General features: G+C 36.8%; 1 protein-coding gene across 1 annotated transcript in view; it reads right to left on the bottom strand.

The window, feature by feature from the left end:
• Positions 1–27,947, bottom strand: part of TAFA1 (TAFA chemokine like family member 1) — a 552,663-nt gene that overhangs the window by 100,832 nt on the left and 423,884 nt on the right. The window contains exon 3 of the mRNA XM_037130762.2: positions 7,572–7,712. Within this exon, the coding sequence (XP_036986657.1) occupies positions 7,572–7,712 (141 nt within the window). The remainder of the gene's footprint in view (positions 1–7,571; positions 7,713–27,947) is intronic.

Raw genomic sequence — 27,947 nt, forward strand, 5'->3', positions numbered from 1 at the left:
CTTTGCTATTTTTGTATACTTGCATTTCTCTTTATACCATGTTACATATAATATTTTATACCATACATATTTTTTACAAAAATTAATTTGCTTATTAACTTGAGAATAGTAGTATAACAGTAGAAAACTGTAATGAGAAATTGTAACCCACACCACCACTCTTTTGACATTGTTTCTGGAAGTGCTGACTCTGATTAATATGTAGCTTGTAGATAAAGAGCATATTTGTATAGAACTCCTAGGAACTAATTTCAAAAGATACAGACTCTCACCTTAAGGCATCCCAGCCTCTGGGAGATTTGCTGACATGAAGTCAGGACGATGTGAAGTCAGGATGACAAAACTAGGATGATGCACACTGGACCATCACTTGCTTTATCGGAATGGACTGTGCTCATCTGCACATAGAAAACTTCATAGGGAGCTTTTCAGCCCACTCCTTTGATTTCCTAGTTCTGTTCCCCTCTCCCTCATTATAAAAACTTCTGCTTCTACTGAGAGGTAGAGAGGGGCTTTCAGACACAAGTCTTCCATCTTCCAGGTGGCTGGCACCTAAAAATAAACCACTTTAGTTTATGTCTGCACCTGCCTCTGAAGTACTGGCTTTTGTAGCTGTAGGTAGTGGGTCCCGTGTTTGGTTACAATAGGGGAAAAATCTCTGTGGGCCAGAGCCTTACATTCCACTGTCTTCAGGATTCAGTCAGGTAACATCAATGTGCCAGAGCTAGGTGTGATCATAAGAAGGGGTGAGGCCTGTAGGGACTGGATTGTCCCATCCAGAGGCATACAAAGTCAATTTTTCATCACTCTGCTGACCCAAGGAATAGGCCTGGGGATGGTGTCTGCTAGTGGGCTGTTTGTTGGCAACTGTTGCTCTAAACTTAAGAAAAAATGACATTCATTCTTAGGGGCAGGAAAATAGTGGAAGACTGGATTCTTGCTCTCTTTATTATGAGAAGGAACAAATACAGAGACAGACCTTTTATTAGACAGGATGAATGTTCTGTCATCATTTTTTTGTACATCCTTCCTCATTTCTCTTACTAATGCAAACTTGGATCCCTCACATACCTAGGCAGTATTAGGTGCCAAATAAGAGAGCAAAAGAAAATTCATATATAATTCAGAAATTATATCTGAAAAATTCCACCATTTTACTGACAAAGTTATAGAAGAATCTTTTGGATCTCCATTCAGAAATGCCTCATGATAAAGCCAGTTAAGGTGAACATTCATCTATTAGACAAACTAAAATCTTCCTTGAGAGAACAAGGAAAGAAGGTATGAAAGGATGAAGAAAAGAGGACTGCTGTGGCATTTGTCCTGGACCCACCACAACAATTCATTATCTGGTATTTCATTGTATGGGAACATCAAATAACAAATGGCAGAAACCAAACAGGTCAGTTTCCTTGTCTCCTCAAATGTCTAATATCTGGAAGGGCTTAAGATTTTTCATATTATGCTTGCTCTGGAAGGTCTCTAGATGATTTCCAAACTACAGTTGAATCTGACATGTCACTGAGACATTATAAATCACATCACTACCACAACCCACACAGTAGTCTTTGGTCAGCCAGCCTTAGGAAGAAAACACTGATCCATTGGCATAATAATTATCAGTCAGTCTTGGAAGACCTTAAAAAAGTTCTGAGAAATTAAAAACAAAAATGTAGTTCATGTAGTCTATACTATGGTCCAAAAATAATTCACTGAACACTGGGTCTGCAGGATGTGAATAAGTGTTACACAGAAAAAGGTTCCATCATAAAAAATGTGTACCTGAAATATCAGGGGGACCACTTATATAAAATATCTGATTGTCTAACCACCAGGCTGCACAACTTAAATGAACACAAAATAATATTGAAAATAAACTGTAATTAAAAAAATAAAATTTTAGAAATGAAAACAAAAATGTCTGGAAGATACTGCATAAAAGTCTAACAAGTTTCTTGTCTGTAGAACTTCTCAGAACCTTGAATATACTACCATGTCTTGGAAGACTAAGAAAGGGCTATAATGTGCCATATTTGTCATATATATTTTGTGACTGAGAACTGTTGCTGAATTTTTAGTTTCCTACAACTTTCGGAACTTTTTCTCCACCATACTACACCTCTCTGAGGAATATAATTGTATGTGGTCAAGAAAATTTTATCATGTATTTTCCAAAAGAGCAATCTCCAGAAGCAATTTTTGTGGATTCTGGCTCTAGACTCTATATAATGCAACACACAAAAAAGTTAAAGTCTAAATCTACTAAATAGACGTATTTAGTTAAATTTAGTTGTAAACTGTGAGACTGAATACAAACAGTTTGGTAAAATGAATGAAGCAGTTCTGTGGATAGATGTCTTAGTATTCCTTCTAAGTGTGTATTCTCTTATATCTCTATTATTACTTTTCTTTCTGAGCTCTCCTTTCCATAACCCTCTATGGCACACTCTGTCTGTCTCTCCTTCCCTGTAAGTCTGTTTGTCTTCCTGGGTTGAGTCTTGAGTATCTTTTTTTTGCCCCCCACTTTTTTTGCTCTGATCTCGGAGACTAAGTATGATAAGCACGGAGCAAACGATCTTGATATATTGTGTTTTTTTCCTTCACAGAAATAGCCAACGTGATTTTTTCCATTATGTTAACTGTACCCTAATATTTAAAAACAAAAATTAGAAAGTTCTGTGCTGTAAGGTGGTCTCTTTTGGTTGTTTCCTCTGGTTGGTAACCCAGTAAACAAGAACACCAAATAAAGTTTGTTAACAATCAGAATCATTAATGGTCATAATTTACACTGAATGGTAAATAAAGGTCTATGAACTTATCTGGGGAGATTTCTCTTAATCAGATTCATACTAAAATTTACCATGAACAACAACAACAAAAACCCTCCTCTAATGATCGGTAGTTGTAATATTTTTTTATAAATTTTTTAACTTAAGAATAGACATAAATTACATGAGGAGAAACCCTAGAGAAAAATTGAATGAAAATTTCCCCAGGAAAAGTAATTTATCCTCCATGCCTTACATAATGAAACTTCAAGTATTCTATAAAACTGAAACCATTATTTACGAAATGATTCTAATTACTCAATGACCATGACCTTAGGAAAGACAATCAATAAAGTATTTTTTAAAAATTTATTTATTTATTTTTAGAGAGAGGAGAAGGGAGGGAAAACGAGGAGAGAAGCATTGACATGGGAGAGAAACATCAATTGATTGCCTCTTGCATGCACCCTGATTGGGAACCAAACCTGCAACCTAGGCATAGTTCCTGACAGGGAATTGAACTAGTGACTTTTCTCCTGGCTGGACATTATCCAACCAACTGAACCACACTAGTCAGAGTCAATAATCATGTTTAAGACACAAAAAAGGAAGGGGCAGGTATTGCCCAAAGTATAGATATTTTCTTCAGTATCCACATGGATAAACTTTCTTCCTTTTATCTAAGCCTTTAAAATATAACATCTGATTATGCTGGATCCTGGTTTGCCTGTGATTGATAATGGGAAGCCCTGGAGTTGGTTAGCCCAGCAGTCTCTGCCACTATTGGCTGAGTGGTTTTGATCAAGTTTCCAAATCTCTGTGCCTTAGTTTCCTGATGGGTAAAATGGAATAATAGTAGGATATACCTTATGCTGTTGGAGTTAGAATTAAATAAATGTACGGGCTTATAGGACTTGGAAAAGTGGTACATAGGAAGTTTCAAGAAAATGTTAGCTGCCCTGACTGGTGTGGCTCGGTGGACTGAGTGTCAGCTTGCAATCTTAAAGCTCACTGGTTCAATTCTCTCACACATCAATCTTTCTCTTCCTCCCTTTCTCCTTCTCTTGCCTTCTCTCTAAAAAAAAGTCAGCCATTATTTTTATTATTGTTACTATTATTGTTCTTAATTGTATTCCATTATTTTTAAACCTTGATATTGATACACTTTTTATGTCATTAGAGATCAATGAGACTAATAAAACATGATTTTTAACAAGCCTCCTAGTAAATTATTTTTGTTTGTTTTGCATATCTTGTTTTTTTGCATATTTTGTTTGTTTTGCTTAGAAAAATTCTTCCCTTAAGTAAATAATCATGTTTTGAATCATCATCTTTTATTTATGAGCCTTTATTTTATTTTAAATGTAGTCCCTGGAAAGTACAATTGCCCTGTGAACAGCACTGGTTTGAACTGTGCCAATCCACTTACATGGATTTATTGTCAGCCCTTCATATCCACAGGTTTTCTATCTGTGGGTTAAATCAACTACAGATCTAGAATGTTTTTGCATTCCCAGCCATGGTTTCCAACTCTTGGTCAAATCCCCAGAAGTGAAGGGCAGAATGTAGAGTTAAAAATTATATGTGGGCTTTCAGCTACATAGGGTTTGGGGTTGGGGGGTGGTGCCCTAACCCCAGCATTGTTCACGGGTCAACTGTAATTGGATATTACTAAAAGGTTGTGGGTTATATTTTTCATTGATCTCAACCAAAGATATTGAGTAAGGTGTTTCCCCACCCCTAGTTTGGGTTATAGAATAATTAATAAAACACAACAGGGTGTGAATTAAAGCATAATGACATATTCCTTCTTAATAGTGCTAGACACAGCTCCAAGGGTATAATGTTTTTCATAAATATTTATAATGAATATCTTCAAATTTAAGTTATAGAGTATGTATTTTGGTATTTTCAGTTATTAAGCAACATCATTTTAAAACTAAAATTCACTACTTAAAAATTTCTCCAAATATCACATATCATACTTTAAAATAAGTTGCTAAGACTGTACTGCAGAATTTATGTCCCATTTCAAATAATATGGTCTCCTTGTGAATCATAAAACAATCCAATATATGCTTATTTTAAGATCATTGCTGTTCCTCTGCTTTTAAAATCATTGTAGAAATTGCCACTGACTAGGGATTTTAGAGGAAAGCAAATAAGAGCCATTGGGGCACATACTCTGAGAAATGCACTATGTGTGACAGAGTATGTTTAGGACAAATGTGGTTCATGGGGTGTCAACTGCTGTCAAGGACAGAAGCTGGTTTCTATCCATGTTGGGCAGAGAAAGGGAAATGCACAAAACATGTATGTGCCAAAGTGAAGGGGATAGTTAGATAAATGGTGGTGTGTCCACCTCTGAAATCCTATGTGGTTATTAGCAATGATGTTCAAAGATTATGTATTATGTTGGAAAATGCTCATCATATAAGAAGTGAAACAAGCTGTTGATAGGACAGTACTGTAATATTATAGTTCAATAAAATACTAAATATGTAAGTTTCTCTTTAAAGAGAGGTTAAGCCTGGGAAGACGTATGCATGTTAGCTTACAAAGCAATTCATTATTTGATCAAGAATGCTATGGATGATTTTAATGTCTAGATGCATTTCTTTAGCTTTCAAGAGTCCTATAATGAACATGTATTCCTGAATATGTCATTAGCTATATCTAGCATAAATAGTTAGAAGCATTTCCAAGAAAAGACAGTGACTAAAATGCTAGTGTGTTGAATTAATATAAAAAACAACTTCATAAAACAATGTCTCTTTCTAAGCATTACCAACATGTATTAGTAAAGTAGGAAATATATATCATCACTTAGTGAGCACTTGATGGAAACCAGATATTATGCAAAACATATTGCACACATGATTTTTTAATCCTCATCACAATCTCATGAAGTAGAAAAAATTATTATCCCAATTTTTAGATGAGGAAACAGGTTAAAAACAAATGTAACTTGCCCAAGGTCATGGCTGTCTTATTTTACAGTTCATGATATTAGTACCTATGCTAGAAATATTAGTTTATATATACTTCATATTTAATTTGCATGTAGACATTGTAGCCACTAAATCAATTGATTATAACAATATGCATGCCAGTGAATTAAAGGAAACTATATACAATCAGCCTGAAATTACAGAACACTCTATACTTTATTGACTTTCACTTGGAAGATAGAAAGTAATAGCTCTCTTGCCTGAACCTACGCACTAAAGAGTTCAGAGTTTCTGAAGTCAAACAAAACTGTTCTGAGACATAAAATATTACCATTATGTTGCTTAGCTTCTCAGAGAACTTAGGGCCAGTTGTCATTTCTCCTCTGTCACCAAGGAAATTGCATTGCTTTTTTTGTCTTGCTTCCAAATCCTTATGATAATTCTATTTCTAGATCATTAGAGATAAAAATGAACTGGAAACAAAATGGAGATTTATAGTTAACAGACTCAGTGCTTTCTTTGGCAGAGAACATGAGAAAATGTCATGGTTTCATAATGTTTATTGGTTTATAGGCTAAGAGTTTTCTTCTATAGGAGGGTGAAATGGCTTTTCTGGCCTAGCTGTCTGCCTTCCCTGCCCTGGAGGTGCCTCATCGTGTTGTCTGGGATGCTGTGTGACCTGAGCATGACTTACTTCTCTGAGTCCTGATTTTCAGACTGAAGAGTTTGAAGATCAATTCACACCTGGCTCTAAAATTATAAAAGATAAAAATGGGAAGAGAAATTTATGGTTCCTTTGAACCTTAGCTTCACTGTTTGACAGAGGATATATAATTATTTTAAAGTTGGTGTTCAAGTCAGTATTCCTAGAGCCAGTGACTCTGGAATCAAGAGTTAGTTGAGCTATGCCTTACCAGCCATGGTACCAATAAAACATTACTTGGCCCTCCTAAGCTTCAGTTTCTTGATGTTTAAAATCAAGGGCAAGTGTTTCTGGCCCAATGATCTCTGTTTCCTGGTATTCAAGTCCTATAATCTACTCCCACATTGAACAGTTAGGGCTGACATGTATAACAATTAGGGTATTGTGAAGTGTAAATTTTAAGTTTAAATTATAAAGGAAAAAGTCATTGTGTTCTTTTGCATCACTCACTTTGGGGGAAGCTAGATGTCATGGTGTTAGAACAGTAAGCTTCTATGGAGAAGTCTCTGTGGCAAGGAATTGAGGCCATCTGCTAACAGTCATGTGAGTGAGTAATGTTAAAACCACCCTCCAGCACCAGTCAGATCTTGACTGCAACCACATGAGAGACCTGAGCCAGAAACATCCAGAGAAGTTGGATTCCTGACCCACAGAAACTGAGATAATGTTTGCTGTTTAAAGCTGCTAAGTTGGGAGGGCGGTCATAATTTGTTACATAAACTAATGTGTGAGAAGTATTTAGGATAGTGCTTGGAGCACTTCTGTTATGAATTTATGTGAAGCATCTCAGCAGTGCCTGGAATATAGTAAATGCTCATTAAATTAAATGTGCTAAATGAATGTCAGGTGTTTTGTTTTCTTTAACTACCATTCAACATCATCATTACGTTTAACCTCAATCCAAAATCACTTGCCAAATGAGCTAGACCCTCATATTTCTTTTCTAAAAAAATATAAAAATAGAGCTATTTAAAATCTAAAAGCCAGAGAAATAAGAATTCAAAAATCTATTCTGAGGGCTGGCCTTTGTATAATTTTTCAGCACTTTGGATATGCCTCATTCATTATCCTGAACCATATTTACATGAAACAAAAACACATATTATGCATGATGAACACCTAGAGAGAAATGTAAAACCACCTACTTACCATCGACACAAGAAGGCCGGTTTCTGGTTGTTCCGGCCACTTTCCCAGGTAAACAGGAGCACTTGACTGTTTGTGACCGCTCCTCAATGCGGTTCTTATTACAACACCTGTGCGCTGCTATCACTTCACATGTCCCTCCTTCTGGCAAGAAAGAAAGAATAGAGAATCTGTTTAGAGATAATTCAGCAGCCCTTTAGGCCTGTGGAGATATGTGTGGAAGGGTTGGTGAAAGTGAAAGAAATGATAGAAGTAGTTTCCATGGGGCCTAATTCCTATGGGATTTTCTCCCACTCTCTGTCTATAATGTGTATGTATAACATGTATTATCACCAGGTCTGTGTGATCTTGGCAAAGACAATGGGCAGTATAGCATTACACTCTACATGCAATGCAGGCACCTGTGAGGGGCTCTCAAGAGGGATGATTTGGCACTGATGCAAAGGCCCCATGAATACCTGGAGCTGCCACAAAATAAAGACACTGCCTGATTTAAGTGCATTATATTTTGGGTGCTCACTCCCATGTTAACTTTGATTTATAATTCTCTGATCTCCCATCAATGGCAAACACCTGATCCTCCAGTGATATAGACCTGCAGAGTCAGGAAAGCTGCCCAGGATTTAGCTCTCCCTCATACTGTCTGTCCACTCTCAAATGGGGCTAAATAGAAAATCTAACTGGGAGTCATTTCCCAAATTCTGATGCCCTCCAGAAATGATAGAAATAATCACTGAAGCAAGTACATATATGCTTTAAATGGCACCTCAAACTGGAGACCAAGGCCTATGGCTTCACTTAATTGTTATGGGTCAGCCATGCATTCATCATCATTTATTGGCAACCTAATGATGTATGTCACTCTCCACTGAGTTCCTCATAGGTGCACTGCTGGGTTTGTCTAGGGGTTTGGTGAGCAGTCAGGTGGGTCTTTCCAGCCTGTAGGACATCAGCTGAGGCAGTTCTCCAGGGACACAAAAGATACCCCAAAGGACCAGCAACCAGAAATGAACTTTCCCAACATAAATTTTTTCATTCAGGAGAAACGTTTTTCATTTGAAAAGAATCAGCCTATAACAATTATGATTCTTGGCATTTAGGATTCAGTTCACAGAACTGCAGCAAGCATTTGCTAAGTAACCACTACAAATAAGTTACTGTGTTATAGACTATAAAGAATGTATATCCAGCCCACACATGGAAGTACTTGGAAACATTGATAAAAAGGAGAGGAGGGAGGGAACAAGGCAGGAGGGAGACTGAAGGCAGCTCCACCCTGTCCTGAGAACTTCAGTGTAATGTGGTGTTTCTCAGAGCAGGGCGAGGGCTGGGGTGGTCTGGCTCTGTATCCTTCCTGCTAATATTTGGCAAAATCTGGAGACATCTTTAATCCTCATTACAGGTGAAGGGTGGGTGCTACCAGCATCTAATGGGCAGAGGCTAAGGATGCTGCTAAACTCACAATGCACAAGACAGCCTCCCACAACTAATAATTATCTGTCCCAAATGCAAATAGCACTGAGTTTGAGAAACCCTAGTTTAAAATAATAGAAACACACAATAATTTCTGACTTAAGGTAGACTAATCCTGCCTCCCTCAATGGTGGAAGGGGTGAGGGAAGAGTTTGGGCTTTTGAACAAGCTTGGTTTAGTCTGAATCTCAGCTCTGTCTCTTATGTTCTGGGTACCTCAGTTTCATCATCTATAAATAAGAACAATAATAAACCTGCTTAGTAAGCTAGTATGAGTATAAACCAAAATGACACATGAATAGGGGTTAGCACTGCTACTGGCATAGAGTAAAGTGACCACATATGCTACCTATAGTAATAATACCCAGTCACATTAATGTATTTCTCTGGGGATGCCACCCTTCTTTCTGCCTCAGAAACTTTGCAAATACAATTTTTCCTGAAATACTCTCTCCCCCTCCCATCCCTCCACACCCCACCCTCAGCTTAAATACATTCACCCAGTTAACTCTCCTTTGAACTAAACACAAAGGTCAGCTCCTTAGAAAACATACCCTCACTGGCACCACTTCTCATTATCTGAAATTTCCTTGTGAAATTTTAAGGACTGTGTGTAGGGAACCACTTCACAAGGCATGGAAATGTAGTTCAGCACCCACGTGGAAGACCAGTGGGGAGTGAGTCGGCATGCAGGACCATTCCTACAAACAAGTTCTCCTGTGGGAAATCAGGCCTGCATTATAACTAGGCTGCTTTGTGACTTGCTTTTGCTAAAACTCTTTTACCCTGAGTTCAGGCAGAAAATGCTTACTACATATCTTTAAAGTAACTTCCTGAAGTCTGTGCTAATTCCCCAAGGACTGAAGTGTAACAAGACTTGTTACTCTTATTATTCCCCTGCATTCGCAACACTTTTGCCTTGTAAATCTGTAAGAAGTAATCAGTAACACCCCTTCCATTGCTATCTGTAAAAAGTAATTACCTAAAGCAAACCTAAGTATAATGAATGAAAACCTTCTTTGATGTATGCTATTAGAAATCCAATAAAAGCTTTTCAAGGCAAGGATTGAGCCACTCTCCTCTTCAGAGAGTGGCTAGGCTACTTCAAGGCACATTCCCCTTGAGAGAGTAGCCATGCCATCCCTTTTCCTCCACAGGACTTGGTAGTCTGTGTGAATTTATCTCATCTCATCCATATCTCTTTGGACACTGTGAGCCAGTGTCCACATCACCTGTGACCCCACGTAAACCACAAGCTTGTTCAGGGTCAAGGTTGTTGCTTTTCTCCCCACAGGCCTATTGTCAAAAACTGGTATAGGTATTCTTAAGTATTGTTTGAATGAATGAAATAATAAAAAAGAATAAAAATTAACAACATAATATAAGCACCAGGTTCTAGAGGCATACGTGGAAGAGGAGACAAATTCATTTTTGAAGAATTAGGAAAGCTTCTCATATTATGAATTGAAAGATAGGATAGGGCTTCAACAGGGGAAGATGAGGAGAGGCTTTTAACTAACATGAAAGGCTGGGACATATTTATTAAATCAGAATTTTAATTATAGAACAGTTTTAGATTTATAGAAAGCTGATGAAGATAGTTCTGAGTTTTCATCTGTGTTGCACGCTATTATTTCCTATTTTTGTTCCTCTAATGTTAACATCTAATACAATATTAGTGTGCTAAATTTGAACCAATACAAATACACTATTATAACAAAAGTCTATGCTTTAATTGAGATTTACTTTACTTTTACCTAATGTTCTTTCCTATTCTAAGATCCCCATACAGGATACCACATTACATTTAGTTCTCATCTCCTTACATTACTTTTGGCTGTGCTATTTTCTCAGACATTCCTTCTTTTTTATGACCTTGAGAGTTCTGAGCAGTATTGGTCAGGTATTTTATAAAATGTCTCTTAAATAAGACTCATTTGATGCTTTTCTGATATTTAGACTGAGGTGATGTGTTTTTGGAGGAAGATCACAGAGGTGAAGTCCCATCACTTCAAGAGTATGCACTGACAACATGACTTATCACTGTTGATATTGACCTTGATCATTTGTTAAATTTCTTCACTGTAAAGGTACTTTTTTTTATCCCTAATGCTGCCCTTTTCCACATAGCCCTTTTTAGCAAAAAATCACCATGTACAGTCCTTACTCAAGAAGTGGGGACTTATGCTCCACCTCCTTAAGGGTGGTGTATCTACTAACATCAGTGGGAATTCTTCTGCACAGCATATTGATCCCTTCTTTCCCATTTTATTTCCCTTTTCAGTTTGTATTGGTGTGGACTCATGGATATTTATTTTATATTGATACTTTGGGTGATAACCCATTATTGTTCTATTTATTATGTTGCTCAGAACATCCTAACTTTGGCCATTGTGAGCTTTTTCCAGATGGTTTCTGTGTATAGCCCTTCCCCCACTTTTTTTTAGCACTTTCTTACTTTCTCACCCTACAAGATACTCCAAGTTTACCTTTTTAAAGTCCTAACCTAGTCCTAGAATCAGCCATTTCTCTTAGAAGCTTGTCAGGGTTTGTTTACTTACTTAATTTTATAAAATATTATTTTTTCAATTAAAGTTGATATTCAATGTTTTATTAGTTTCAGGTGTATAGCACAGTCATTAGACATTTGTATAATTTACAAAATGATCCCCCCAATAGGCCTCCACCCACCTGACACCATAAATAGATGTTACAATATTACTGACTCTGTTTCCTATGCTGTAATTTACATCCTCATGACTATTTTGTAACTGCCAATTTGTACTTCTCAATCCCTTCACATATTTTTACCCACCTCCTCAAGTTTCTTTCCATCTGGAAACCATCTGTTTATTCTCTGTATCTATGAGTTTGTTTCTGTTTTTTTTTTTCATTTTTATTTTGTTTTTTAAAATTCCACATTAAGTGAAATAATACAGTATTTGTCTTTGTCCATGTGACTTATGTCACTTAGCATAATACCTTGTAAGTCCATTTATGTTGTCACAATGATAAGATTTCATATTTTTTATGACTGAGTACAATTCCATTGTACATATGTACCACATCTTCTTTTTAAGGATTTTTCTTTTTTAAATATATTTTATTGATTAAGCTATTACAGTTGTCCCACTTTTTCTCCCTTTTATTCCTCTCCACCATGTACAATGGAACCTCCTCCCACCACCATTTGTCAATCTTATTTCATGTCCATGGGTCATACATATAAGCTCTTTGATTTCTTCATTTCCCATACTATTCTTAAACTACCCCTGTCTGTCTTGTATCTACCATTTATGCATATGCACTGCACCATTTCCCCCATTGTCCCATACTCCTCCCTGCTGATATCCCTCCATGTGATCTCTATTTCCATGATTCTGTTCTTGTTCTAGTTGTTTTCCTAGTTCTTTTTTTTTTTTAGGTTTTTTGTTATCTGTGAGTTTGTTGTCACTATACTGTACATATTTTTTATCTTTTTTTTAGATAAGTCCCTTTAACATTTCACATAATAAGAGTTTGGTAATGATGAGCTCCTTTAACTTAACCTTATCTGAGAAACACTTTATCTGCTGTTCTATTCCAAATGAAAGGTTTGCTGGATAGAGTAATCTTGGATATAGGTCCTTGCCTTTCATGACTTGGAATACTTTCCAGTCCCTTCTTGCCTGCAAGGTTTCTTTTGAAAAATTAGCTGATAGTCTTATGGGAACTCCTTTGTACATAACTCTTTCCTTTTCTCTTGCTGCTTTTAAGATTTTCTCATCTTTAATCTTGGGTAATGTAATTATGATGTGCCTTGGTGCGTGCTTTCTTGGGTTCAACTTCTTTGGGACTCTCTGAGCTTCCTGGACTTCCTGGAAGTCTATTTCCTTTGCCAGATTGGGGAATTTCTCCATTATTTGTCCAAACAAGTTTTTAATTTCTTGTCAAGTCAAGTACTGATGTGATTTCGATATTGTTCTAGAGTGACCAAGTAGGCTGCTGTTTTCAGGAGTGGCTACAGAAGTGCAAAATAGCAACAAAGGTAACAAAAGGCCATTACTAGATTCTGAGCAGGAAGTAAGATTTGAATTTGGATCATTGAAAGAGAATCTCAGTTTCATCACATGCCTGTAATTGAGATTAGAGTTAATGTAACAACAGCGCGAATAACACATTATACTCTTTAACACAGACACCTACAATTAGGTCACTTTAGCTTGTATTATCAGCTGCAAATTCCCTCAGTCGAATCAGTAATAACTGGTTTGACACTTCATGAAATACCACTAATTTAAAAGTAACTATTTGACTTTAATATAAGACTGGAGCAATGTCTATGACTGAAAACAGCACAGAGCATATTAAGACTTCAGTACATATCTCGAATCTTATTTGATTTATAGTCAGTCTAGCAGAACCAGTGATAGGCATGCCAGGTTGTCCAAGTTACTGCACTGAGTTAAATAATAGACAAGGTGGCCAACTGGAAGCCCAAAGCCAGTCCCTCATAGCCTAATTATAGATGAGACAAAGAGACATTTCTGTGTCAGCACTCACTGCTGTTTAGTAAGTCCTGAAATGGGTGCTGGGCACTGTACTTGGTACTTGACCTACATTAATTATAAACTTCACGGCAATTGTATAGCTATTATCCTTGCATTACAGATAAAAACTCGATGATTAGATAGATTGAACATTCTTCCTACTATCACACAAGTGCTATTTCATGTGTGTTTGACTTTAAAACTCATGCTTTTTTGCTCATGTCACAAGCAGTCATTCCTTGTTGATGAGAAATATTCAAAACAAAGTATGACGCTTTGCTTAGAATAGTTATCAAGGATAAGTACCTAACTTGCCCTGGCCAACCCCTAATCAAGTTTGACCTCACTTGCTACCACCCTTCTCTCTGCTCCAGGGACATGGTTTCTTTGTAGGCTTTGGCCTGAGCATGGCAGGCATGATCTCTCTTGAGTGTGCCCTAAACCCGGGGAGGTGTTGCTACCAATAACAGGAATTTTTTATTTTGACAGGTTGAACTATGCACCTCCGTGGGCACTCTTCTAACAGATCTCTGGCTTATATTCTCACCTCTTCCACATATTTATCCATATGTCGTTTTATCAAAGACACATTTGACCACCATATTAAAATCATAATTCCCTTAGTAGCACTTTTCTCTATGCCCCTGCCTCCAGGGTACCTGTAACTTTCAAATATAGTGTGTTGTAGGGAACCAATCTGCCCTGCAATTGCAAAAGTACCCCAGCCCTATTGGAAAGCCCATAGGCAGGTGGAGGCACACAGGACGTCAAACCCATGGATCAGTTTTCCCGCGAAAGGCCAGGCCTGCATCATACCTAGGCTGCTTTGAGACTTGCTCTTGCTAAAACTCCCTCACCCAGAATTTAAACAGAAAATGCTTACTGCATAACTTTAAAGTAACTTCCTGAAGTCTGTGCTAATTCTCCCAAGGACTAAAGTATAACCAGACCTATTACTCTTATCATTCTCTTGCATTTGCAACATTTTTCCTTGTTAATCTGTAAGAAGTAATCAGTAACATTGTTTCCTTTGTTATTTGTAAAAGTAATTACCTAAAGCAAACCTGAGCATAATGAATGAGAATCTTCTTTGATGTATGTATGCTATAAGAAAGCCAATAAAAGCTTTTCAAGGCAAGGATCCAGGTGCTCTTCCCTTGGGAGTTTGGCTGTGCCATCCCTTTTTCTCCACAGGACTTCAGTAGTCCATGTGAATTTGTTCATCTCATCCACAACACCATGGACACTGCAGACCAGAGTCCACATTGGTATAAAATTTATTTATTAATTATATTAATTGTCTGTGTGTTTTACCCCTGGAATATAATCTCCTCAAGGACAGGGGTTGCTATTGTTTTCTTTATTTAATATTTTCTGGCATATTATTATTAGGGTTTAAAAAGTGACTCTAATACACATTTCATTTAATCTGCAAGATAATTTAAAGATAGAACAGATCCTTGTCATCCCCATTTTCTAGTGAGGATGCAGACTTGAAACTGACAAGTGACACAGCCACGTAACTAGTGGTGAAAATAATATTATAGGAACTGACCAGGTATTGAATATTTACTATGTGTATGACTCCATGGCAGACACATTACAAACCTTCAATGTATTTTTTGCTCAATGAGTTTACTATTACTCATTTTATAGAGGAGGCAACTGAGATCCAGAGGGACTTAAAGACTTGTCCACATTTTATTTAGTAAGCAGCTGTCAGCATCTGGACCAGAACCCAAACCCACCGACCTCATATAGAGTGCTTTTTCCCCAGTGCTACCTTCACACTCACACTGCCATTTCTCTGAAAAGGGGAGGAGAACTCAGTGATTGGGAGTTGACAAGTGCTCTGCTTTCATTAAAACCTTGTATATAAAGTCAGTGATGCCAGACCACATTTTCCTCAGGCTCATGAATGATGGATTTGCTCACTGGAGGCCAGAGGCATATTGCTCTAAATAACAAGCCCATGTGGTCATGCTGAGTTGAACTATGGTTTCAATAATACCTACTTCTCAGGTATGCCAGTGTGGAAACTAGACCAGGTCTTGGAGGCCCACAGGACCCAAACATTTAGAAAGTGTGTTTGGTGCCATCATACCCAGATCTCCCGATTCCCAGGGTTTACATTTGTAAATGATCTAGCCATAGTTAATCATAAAAATTTAATCTTTCAGTCTATCCTGATCATGAAATCTGGGTCTACTGACTTATATTGACAGAACAAAAATACTGGATCTTTGACAAAACAAGACTCACGTCAGTAGCCCTTTGATTGGAAATTTTCAAGTTATGCTTGGTGGGGCTCTATAGATTATTTGAGAGGGCTCAGTTATGTCCACTGGAGGAAAGTATAAAAAACTCTAATTATTTAATTGTTAACATTCAGTATAATAATCTATTCTTTGTGGATTGCTCTGCTAAGAAAAAAGTGAAAACAACTCTACTCAGGTGATGATCAGCTCCTTAAAATACTGAAAAGTATTTGTCGAATGGATGGATGGGTAGATGAATGCATAGATGGTTGATTGAACAAGATGAAAAATAAACAAAAAATTTGCCATGGAGTTTTGTACAATCAAACAGTGCGGAACTGTTTCTTGAGAAGGTTGGATGAATTTGGTATTGTAGTATATAGTAACTTTGTAAGATACATTCCTCCTCCAAATTCTATCTGTTTTTTACTTCTTGAGTATATCATGAGCCCAAGATGACTATGTCTACCCAAGACACAATGAGAAACTGTTCAAATTCTGTGAGAAGAAATAAAATCTTGGACCTGTATTATAATCACAGGGATAGAATTTTTCAAAACCCTATGGAAAAGACTTTTAAGTCTTACTTATCTATTGTCCTCATTTTCTGGCTGTTTCAAAATGTGACTGGAAACCAAAACATCTTTCCAGCTTTTTACCCAATAAAAGCAAAGTAAATTTAGATTTCTCATAACTCTTTCTGGGAACTGGACAATTATCCCTTTAATTTTATCTGCATTTTAAAGACTACCTAGTGAACTATTCTTTGAAACCTGTCAAGATTACTACAAAATCAAAATGATAATATATGCCATGAAATAACTTTTAGACTTTTCTTTGGTGCCAATGCCAACCCATTCCTAAATTTTATCTCAATCTAAGTCAAAATGATTTCAAGATGATCTATGGTCTCTCAAAGTGGTTATTTAAGTCCTGGGGAAATTGAGCTTTCCATTTTTTTGTTTATGGATTATCTGTAAAATGGCTTCTTTTCTGGATTTCACACAGCATCTGCAGAGCTAGCAAACAAGATAGGTGAGGTAACCTACTAGTTAATGGCAGAGAATGTGGCACAAGGAACAGCCAGTGTGAAGGTCGTCTGTACTACTCAGATTTTTCAGATTATTGTCTCTATCTCACTTTTCTTTGTCTGTGGAAAAAACACCTCAGTAAAATGTAAGAAATTAGCTTCAAACCCTGACTCTAGTCTTCTAAGAGATTCTATTGTTCTTTCAGATTATAAGGGAAATGCAGTAATAAACTGGCTAATTCAGGTTATCTGAAATAATTAAATGTGTTAAATGGACATCAATTAACAAGTTCTCCTGCCACCACGCATTTTGAGAACGATTGTCTTGCTTCTCACCCACGTTGCTCATGCCCCACAGGTGGTGATGGGAAGGCCCCCTGCAGGGAAGCTTCTCTGCGCAGCTGTCTACCTTCTGTTCTGTTTTTTCTCTTTGGTTTGTCAAAGCTTTGAGTACATTATCAAAACCTATTTTTTAAAGGAAGATAAAATTTCTAATATCCAAAAAGAAAAAAAACCCCACAACCTTTCAAGATTATTTCTGGCAGCATCAACTCTTTTGGAACTGGATAACTTAAAAAAAAATGCCAAGCCCAGTAAGGTCCTAGCACTGAACCCTCCTTCCCAGATAATTGGATCATTGTCTGGTGTCAGTCAAGTGAGGGAACACAAGGAAGATAAATTGATAAGGGTCACATTTCTCTTAAAGAGTCCTCAGAGATGACAATTATATGTGATAATGGAAAGGAAAGATAAGGTTAGGTATGACTGCCAGGCAGATGGCTAAAAGTTTGAAGGTTAGCTTCATAAAATAGTTTGCCCCCAGAATACACATCTAGTAGAAATAGCTTATATCCACCCACTGGACTACTCTGAGCTACCATCTGGGTCAGCCATTTAAGAATGGGCACTTGTGGGAATTTGCTAATATCTAACCCTTTTCATCTGCCAAGGAATTTGACATTCAGCAGTATATTTTATTGTTGATGGTCATGTCCATGACTAAGCATAGTCAAGCAATTAGAAATTATCACAGCACCAACTTTTCTGAGAAAGAAGATGCTAGGGGAAATTGTAAAGTTGGAATAGAAGGAAATAGTCTTTTTTTTTTTTAAAAGGAAAGTAAGACTAAACCTGTACACTTTTTTGCCCCTGTATTCACTATTTAGTTCTTTCCTGTTAGAGACCCCTCTTACATGATCCTACAACCTATTATAATCATCCTGCAATAATATTCTCATTGCATTATTTTGACCTTTTAAATAATGTTTTACTTTATTATCAAGGGTAAGGGTAGCAATTTTCTGTTTCACCACTTTGTCCTTCTACTGGGCCTGGGACTGGTCTGTAAATATTTGTTGAACTAGCCCATTTCTCAGAGACAATCTCTTGACCCCCATTGTGTGCTTTTGTGGTATGTCTCCTGAAACAACTGTTTCACTGCCTGCCTGTCCTGTTGGGCTGGATTCTCAACCATGGCAGGGGCCATGTCCTGTTTATTTCTTTATCCCCAGTGCCTGTCATAATAGTAGACAGGCACACATGTGTAAATGACTGAATGATTAAATGACGAATTGATATGAAGAAAGAAAGAAAGGGAAGAAGCGGAGGAAAAAAGGAAGGGAAGCAGTGAGAAGGGGAAATGAAAAAAAGGAAAATAAGAGAAGGAAAAAGAAAAGAAAAAAGATTGAATATCAGTTGATTCTTTTAGTGGAACTTTCCCTGACTATCCATATGTAGTCTTTTCAGAAACAAACTTGAATGATAAATGTAGCCTTTGCAAAGAAATGATCTTCTATATCTTCAAGAAAAAGCATCTTAGACTTTGGTTTGTAGTAGAGCCAAAATGCACAAGTAGAAGCTTTTTATTCTAAATAAAATGACTGGAAAATGAAATAACAATTAAGAGAAACCATAAGGGAACTTCAGTCCTAATTAATAAGGACTAATTAATAAGCCAGGACATACCTGCTTTTATACCAACTTTTTGAGAAAATGAATACAATGTGACTACAGAATGTAAGACTGGTGGTGCTTATTCTGACCCTTGCATTTTCACTATATTGCAAATGGTTCTTTTCTTTAAAAGCTGTTATCTGTGAGACAAAGCACATATTTTTTTGAGATTCACTTTTACAGAACTTTTTGATCAAGGCCTTATAAATAGCTCTCTTGGAATCTATTGTTGTGGATGTCAGAAATGAATATTTAAGACCGTGTTAAAAATTGACCCACTGGACTGGAAGGTAGCTCTAAGTGTCTTTGTAAATCATTGACAAGAGAGACACTAATGAATCTTTAAGCATGACTTGGTTGAGGAGGGCAAAATGGCTACTTGATTTGTTTATGCTCTTGTTTAAACAAATTACCATCTTCTCCTTCCTAGGGCTCTGGGATACATAAAAGACAGACAAATGGACAAATGGAAAAAATTCTGGGCCAGACAGTCATGTTTGAGGCTGAATAGCATAATGAATACAATCACAGATTCTAAGACCAGGCCATCAAGATTTAAATCCTGTTGTTTTCCATTCTATGTCTCAGAGTTTTTTTTTTTGGGGGGGGGGTCAAATATGGGTGATAATAGCATTGACTTCATAGGGTTGTTTTGAGGACTAAATGGGGATGAAAATTATATAAGTATAAGGAAAGTAGTTAAAATATTAGCTGTTTTAGAGTAAGCACTAAAAGATATTCTTCTGTGAATAATACTACCAGAAACATCATCTTTGATCAGACCATGTTTATTAGTGGGAAAAAACAAACTGATTTTCTTTTCTTCTTTTCACCAACATAGACTTTTCCTCATACTCAAATGACTACTCTCACCCTAAGCCAATGATTTGGGAACGATATTTAAACTTTATTATTCCCCTAAAATAAGATTGCTTAAAGTAATTTATACCACAATAAACTCAACAACTATCCCCTAGATTTCTCTTTATATTTTTTAAAGAAGAAAATGACGTAAACATTGCATATATTGAAACTTACTGCAGAAATTATTTTTAATAACTGCACTAACAACATGGAAATGAATTTTACTCAAAGAGGCACTAATGGGTTCACAAGAATATTATTGATTCTTCTCTGGTCTTTAAATACTTTAAAACTTTTACTCTTTTCCAATAAAAAATAATATTAGGGAGAGGAACCTGAGCAATGGTTTAAATATCAGACTGCTTTTGTGTTATTCTCAGCTCTTTCTAATACTTTTGCTAGAATAAAATAAGGACATAACATCTCCATCTATCTATTCTCTGTATCCAAATTTGCTTGCCTGATCTGGACTTGCTTTCAATACACTACAACTTAATGCAACCACAGAAACGACTTATTGCCCAAAAAAGAAAGTCACTCAAAGGCTGGGTGGCTTCCAAAACAATATAAAGGGAAGCTTCTACGTCAAAGTGGGACATTTACCCTGGATTTGAGTTTCTGGAAATGAAATCACAGCATCAATTCCCTTCAGCTTCCTTGGGCCATGGTCTAAAACAAACAAACAAACAAATATTCTATTATTGCAATTGGGAAAGAGTTGGGATAAAATAAGACTTAGAAAAATATTTGTGTCCACTGCTTCCCACTAAGGGGCAACATTCTCAATCTAAATCCAGCTTAGATCTCTCCCAACTCAAAGCTTCAACCAACATCACTGGTCCATCTGGGCAAGAGCTTACCAAGTTTTACTTCCCTCTTGCTAGCCTTCAAGGATAGGAGCAATTTAGAAACACTTTCTAGAAAAGAGGCAGACAATCCTATTTTATATAAGCCACTTCTTGAGCTATATTAATTTCTATAAAATTATCTGAAACACTGGCATGAAGGTTGAATATATTAATATTTAAATGATATTTGAAATAATTAGGATCATTTGCATTATTAGCTGGCTAACTTAGAGAAAGTTGTAATTTCTGAGCCCTGGTCCCTTGTAAGTAAAATATCTAACTTAAGGGATATTGTGACCATTAGAGATTGTGCATTAAAAGTAATTAATGCACCAAACAGCACACAGTAACTACACTATACATAAGAACTGGTATAATTCTATTAATGTAAAAATGTGATCCAATTTCAAAGACAGTGCTGGAAATCTGATGAGATTAGATGGAAGATAGAACTCTGAAAGGCTGGAAAATGAAGGAATTTACCTGTAAGACCCCAGGACCATCTTGTCAAATGTCTGAACTGTTCATACAATGGTGAGTGGTCTAATAATGCTTTCTACATTTCATCCTTGCTTGTTCTTCTTATTTCTTTATTTATTTTTGTTCTGTGTTTCTTGATGCCATTTAGTTAATGTCACATAAGCAGAAATACATGCAGTGGTTAGGGGTTGGAAGAATTGAGCAAAAAGGAAAAAGGATTCATGGACATTGACAACAATGTGGTGATTGGGAGGGGAGCAGGGGGCATAAGAGGACTAAATCATAATGAAAAAATACAATAAAGATTAAATAAAAAAGTAAAAAAAGGAAGTAATAAATTTAAACACTGTGTAAAAATAAAAATAAAAAATGATATCACCAAAAAAGAGAGAAATAGGAGACTTCTGGACAAGATGGAGGTATAGGTAGACAGACACACTGTACCTCCTCGCACAACCAAAAGAAGGACAACATGGATGGAACTGGAGAGCATTATGCTAAGTGAAATAAGACAGGCTGTGAGAAACAAATACCAGATGAGTTTACTGGATTTCACCTTTTACTGGAACATAATCAACAAAAGAAAAATGCAAATAAAATATAACCAGAGACACTGAAATTAAGAACAATCTAACAATAGCCAGAGGGGAGGGGGGAGGGGAGAGGGGACAGAGGGGAGAAGGGTTTTCAGGAACTACTATAAAGGACACATGGACAAAACCAAGGGGGAGGGTGGAAGTAAGAGAGGGAGGTGGGTTTGCCTAGGGTGGGGGAGAGTGTTGGGGGGGAAATGCAGACAATTGTAATTGGACAACAATAAAATATTTAAAAAATATGTAAACAAATAAGTGTGCCTATATGCAATAAACTTTATTTATGGAAACTGAAACTTGAATTTCATGTAGTAATTATATATCACACAATATTCTGTTTTTATTTTTTTCCAGCCATTGTAAAAGGTAAAGACCATTCTTAGCTGTGAGCCATACAAAGCAAATGGTGAGCAAATTTGGCCAGCAGGCCCTAATTTCCTTCCTTTATTTTAAGAGTATATGCTCCCTATTAAAGGTAGAAGCTCTAGTCTGAGTAACTCCAGTAAACACAACTCCATTGTTGAACCAAAATGGGCATGTTGCAAGTTCAAAATCCTTTGTTGTTTTGAGCCTATTAGATTTGAGGTGTTTATTTTATTTTATTTATTTATGTTTAGAGGGGAAGGGAAGGAGAGAGGGAGAGAAATATCAATGTATGGTTGCCTTTCCTGTGTCCCCTGCCGGGAACTGGCCTGCAACCCAGGCATGTGCCCTGACTGGGAATCCAACCAGGATCCTTTGGTTCACAGGCCAGTGCTCTATCCACTGAGCTGGACCAGCCAGGGCTGGTTTTTCTTTTTTTTTTTATCGCAGCCCAATACAGCCTTATCTGACTAATACATTATTCTTTAAGACTATGAGAATGAAAGTGAGGTATACCTCCTTAAGAATACTTAAATAACTTCTTTAAGTATGTTTAACAATCGAGGCTATAAAATACAGTCCTTCAAATCTATGCCTTCCATGAAAAACTAGGATGAAATAAAGCTGCTTAACTTTCTCCTTTGTGCGTATACCTCACCGAAGCTCTTGTCATCTTGGCATTTTATTGGTCTAGCAGAGAAGTAATAATAAAAGTATGTATTTATTTATATAATGAGATTTTGCCTCATACCCATAGCTAGGAAGATCAGAAAACACACACTTAGGGGAAAAGAACACAAACTGAAACTGACTTGTGTTACACATTGTGGAAATCATTAACTATGGCTCAGGTAGAAAAAACGTATTACTTCTCTTTTTGACAGTGATGACATTTTAATAGTATTTGACTCTACCAAGTTATATAAAGCATCCAGAGGCACTGAAGGGGACTGTTTATCAAAATGATAAGCAAGGTTTCATTTTCTCCTGAGCTGCCTGGATATGATCAGAAGTCTAAAGACATCCAAAATCACTCAGTCTGGCCACCAATGAGACATTGGGGTCCTCAGGACCATCTGTGCTTGAAATGAGCTTCACTTAAAGGACAGTATTTGTGCAAGGCAGTGTGAGTGGAGGTATGTCTCCATGAGTGCATAAACACTGCGGCATTCTGTCAGGACTTGGTGGCTGAGAAACGGTATTGGTCCTTGTAGACTCCCTGCATTCTGAGAAACTATGCTCACTAATTTCAAACCAAAGTGCTATTCTACTTTCTGGGTTGGGTAAAGCACGTTGTGTAAATTCTCAACATGCCTGTAATGGGAAATGAGAATCTGTAAGTATAATAAGAAACACTCATAGGTGTTAGCTCTTACTATTGTTACTATTATTGTTGTTGACTGTGGCAGTCATTAATGTCATTAATCATTTCTACTCTGTAGTAGACCCCTGTTCTTTCTGCTCACCTAGCCAACATTCCTACTTCTACTGGTGACTGTTTTGTAGTTTTTTTGTAAAAACCAATGGCCTTCTTCCTTACTGTCAGCTCATGGAATTTTGATGACACAGGACTGAAGACTAGCTAAGTGGATCATGTATTTTCTAGTGGCCACATGATTACTATAGGGGCTGGTATCTGGCCCAAGTGATACACAGTGAAATCTCACTGTAAAACATTTATTATTGAGAAAATATAATTCTATATGTGTTTCTAATGGGAATCTGAATCTAAATCTGAAGCTTGCAATTATCATAGTACCAGGATAGAAAATCCTTTGCTGACAGATGAATAGAGTCAGCAAAGAAGAAAGTCAAGTGAAAAAGTGAAGCACTTTCTGATAGTAGTAGTGCTACTTGATGCAGTTGTGCCTGAAGGTGGACTGAAGTTTAGCCAGTATATGGGTTTTTTTTTTTTAATTGAGTTTGATGTAGATTTTCTGCCTCTTGGAATAAAAAGAATCATGAAATGCAGTTATACTAAGGGTGTCAAGAAGGTTCTCTGCAAGGATGTTTTCTATAACACTTTTTATGTGCAGGACCATATGGTAGGAGCCAAATTTAAATCAGATATGCTTGTCTACATGCCACCCTTTATGGGAAGCCTTTCTTAAATTAACTTCACTGACTAGGTCACTCACATTTCCTCCCTCCTGTTCTAGACTCTCCCAGCACCGTGACTTTTTCCATCTTAGACCATTAACAACTGTAATTTTACATGTGTTTGTCAAATACTTTTTATTATTGTTTATTTCTAATAAGTAAAAAGCTTTAGGAGGCTGGGACCATATCTCTTTTTTTGACCATGTTATCTTCAGTGCCTAGCACATTTCCTAACTTGGGAAATTACTTTTGCAAACTCAATATTCATTTTCTCCTTTTTCATAGATCTAGAATAATTTTGATCAGAGGGCTATATGCTCACACATTCCAAATATATTTCTGTCCCCTTACAGCTGCATATGGGCACATGATACTTATCAATAGGACATAAATGAAAGTCTGCTGAGGCTATTTAGAAGAACTTCGTTTTCCTTACAGAATTACTGCTCTTTCCCCTTTACCATTTTCTGTTGCTTGATGCCTGTCATACAAGCTTGATAGCTGGAAATATGGCAGCCATCTTGTGCTGGTGAGAAGAAAGAAGGTCAAAGGAAAAGCCCAAGAGAATCATAGCAACTTTTACCTAGAAAGTGTTGGGCCACTGAGCCAAAGTCACCAACCTACACCTCCAAAGTTTGTATCGCATGAGAAAAAAATAAACTGCCTGACAAATTGTTTAACTCACCATTCACTTGGAAATTCTATTACTTGCATTCCTGACACTCTGATACATGATTTTGATAATACTTAAAGATGTATGAATAAATAAAAAGGAGAAAGGGTCCTTGGCTTCAAAGATATAGTCAGAGAGTTAAGACAGAAAAAATAAATACTTCAAAGTAGAAAGTAATAAATGTATTGAGAGTGAAGATTCTCTCCATTATTGGAGGTTCTAAGGAACTGGAAGATACTATATCCATCCTAATAGATTAACTAAGACTTCTTCAAGTAGAAGAATTTTATTCATATCCTTGGTCCTTCAAGTTTCATTTGTTTTTTGTGGTGATGAGGCAAGGGCATTTTAAGTAGAGGAAACACATTGAGTTAATGCCCAAGGATGAGGACTGTGACAGACAGACATTAGAGTGGCCTCCTATTGCTTTAATTCCCTCCCCATTTAGTGAGGATGGGTCTCTGGCACAGAATACGGTAAAGGTGATAGAATGTTACTTTTTTTATTACATTACATTATGTGGCAAGGATGCTGTGATGTCACTACCATAATTAATCTGTCTCTCTATATGTAAAATCTTGTTAGTATGCATTAGAGAGACTGTCTCTCAGCTGCTGGCTTTACAGGAATAAACTGTAAGAAGGTCTATGGAGAAGCCCACATGGCTAGGAATTGTGGGTGGATTCTAAGAGCTGATGGCCCCTGGCCAAGAGGGTCACAAGGCATGAAGGCTTCCAACAATCTAAAGAAACTTGGAAGTGGATATTTCTCGGTGAATCCTCTGATAAGAGTCTATGTGTCTTCCATCTCACATCCAACAAGAACATTTTCCCTTAAATATTTAGAGATTAATTAGGTAATAACAGGTAAAAATCACCACTGCATTTCATATTTGATTTCAAGTACATCTTCCAAGAATCAATGTTTATATAATTTTTATAAATATTAAAATATAGATTTTATTCTTAAAATATGATTAAGTAAGAAAATAATTTAGTAATTTTACCTTACTAAATCTAAATATATATTTGTTTGTTCTTTTTAGAGTTGTGGGAATAAGATAATGGAATGTCACACTACTGGGGCTCAAGTGCTGTTGATACCTTATCAGTGTTGGAATGAGAAGCAGAAGTAACGATGTTGTCTTGAAAATTTTCTTGTATAGACTTAGTTTCTAGAGATGTACAATAGCTTTGTTATTACCCTGAGAGTCCTTGGCTGGAATGTTGGCTGTATGTCTTACTAACTGGCACATTTTGACACATCAGTTAAACTTCCTGACCCTTAATTTACTTGTCTGTTAAATTGGGGATAGTGGTGACTATCCCCAGATGTATGTCTCATCTCTTCTTCCGATAACAGCATGCCAGGTTTCCTGTGAGTAAGTACCACCACAAGTATATTTTCAGTCCATTTTGTGCAGGTAAATAAAGGCTTTAGTGGTGGGATTGTGACCTAGACCTGGTCAAACAGCATAGGCATTTACCAGCCACAAAGATTGGCTTGAGGATGAGCTTGTGACATAAGCTGGTTCAATCAGTCTCCACTTGGAGACTGTGTGAAACTACTGGAAAAAACCTTTCTTTCCTGCTGGACTTGAGGATGGGAGCTGGCATTTGGAGAAATGATGAATGACATTGAGTTAACATAGAAAATAGTGGAGAGAAGTAATAGAGTAAGACCAAGCCCTTTTGACATTTTTGACACAAATCTAACAGTGCAACCTGTACCTCTGGATTTCTTATGTAAGGGTGTCAATACATTCTATTGCTTTTACTGCATTTGCTTTAGTCATTTAGAATTCTGTGACTCTTTTCTCATGCCATTCTCCAAATCTCTGACACCAACTGATATCCAACAAGTCAACACAATTCTGACACTAAAAACCTGGAGTAAGTGCAGACACACAGGTTTTAGGCTCCGTCCCACAACACTGACCTTGCTTTAGATACTCGTTGCAAATGAAGTGCCCAAACCACCCACGCTTCTGTCTGGTGTGGTGATAAACTCCAGGGTTCTCATTACCTTTTCTTAGGTTCTATAACTTGCTGGAATGGCTCACAGAATTCAGGAAGAAAGTTTACTTATGCTTAGTAGTTGCTTATAAAGTATACAACTTGGGAGTAGCTAAATGGAAGGGCAAGGCATAGTGGTTGGGGTACTGGTTAAGTGCAACTTCTATAGCCTCTTTAGGTGCTACCACCTTCTGAGCACCTCAGTGTGTTCACCAACCCAGAAGTTCTCCTGTCATTTTATGAAGGTTTCATTAAGCATGACTAATTAAATCATCAGTGATTAAATCAACCTCCAACCCCACCCTTCTTCAGAGCGGGTGGAATAAGTTTGATGGTTCCAGGCCTCTGATTATACCTTGGTCATTCTGGTGACCATCTCCTATCCTGAAGCTATCTAGGGGCCTCTGGCCACCATTCACCTCATTAGCCTAGAAAAAATACTTATTTCAGAGACTTCAAAGGTTTAACAGCTTTGCATCAAGAACTAGTGACAAAGACCAAATATTTTTTTATGATACCACAAGTATTAAAATAACACTGACTAGTAGGCCCACTTTATTTCTGGAGTATATGTTCCCAGACACCCTGTAGATGCCTAAAGCCATGGATAGTATTGAACCTTATATACACTATATCTACATACCCATGATAAAGTTTAATTTATAAATTAGGCACAGTGGAAGATTAATAACAGTAACTAATAAAAAATAAAATAATTATAACAACACACTATAATAAAATTTCTATGAATGTGGTCTCTCAAAATATCTTACTATATGTACTATATATATAGTATGCATACACTGGACAAAGGGATGATCCGAGTCCCACCAAGGATGGAAGAAGATAGGGCAAGATTTCATCATGCTATTCAGAATGGTGTACAATTGAAAACTTTTTGTTTATTGCTGCAAATTTTCCATTTAGTATTTTTAGACCACCGCTGACTGGTAGTACCAGAATCTTGGAGAGCAAAACTTGGGATAAAGGGGGACTAGTGTATTTCATCATCTTTTTGAGGTTTGAATAAAACATCACAGAGATCATCGAACAATACCTAGAATATAATAAGCACTCAAGCTTGTTAGTCATTTTTGTTACCATTATTACTATAACTAGTCATCATTACTCATGCCCTTCATTATGAAGTGAAAGGGATTTTCTTATGTGACTATTCATGTGAGTCTGCAAGAACTGTTGA

This window comes from Artibeus jamaicensis, unplaced genomic scaffold, assembly GCF_021234435.1.
Source record: "Artibeus jamaicensis isolate MK-2021 breed Jamaican fruit bat unplaced genomic scaffold, CSHL_Jam_final contig_1157, whole genome shotgun sequence".
Taxonomy (NCBI): Eukaryota; Metazoa; Chordata; class Mammalia; order Chiroptera; family Phyllostomidae; genus Artibeus; species Artibeus jamaicensis.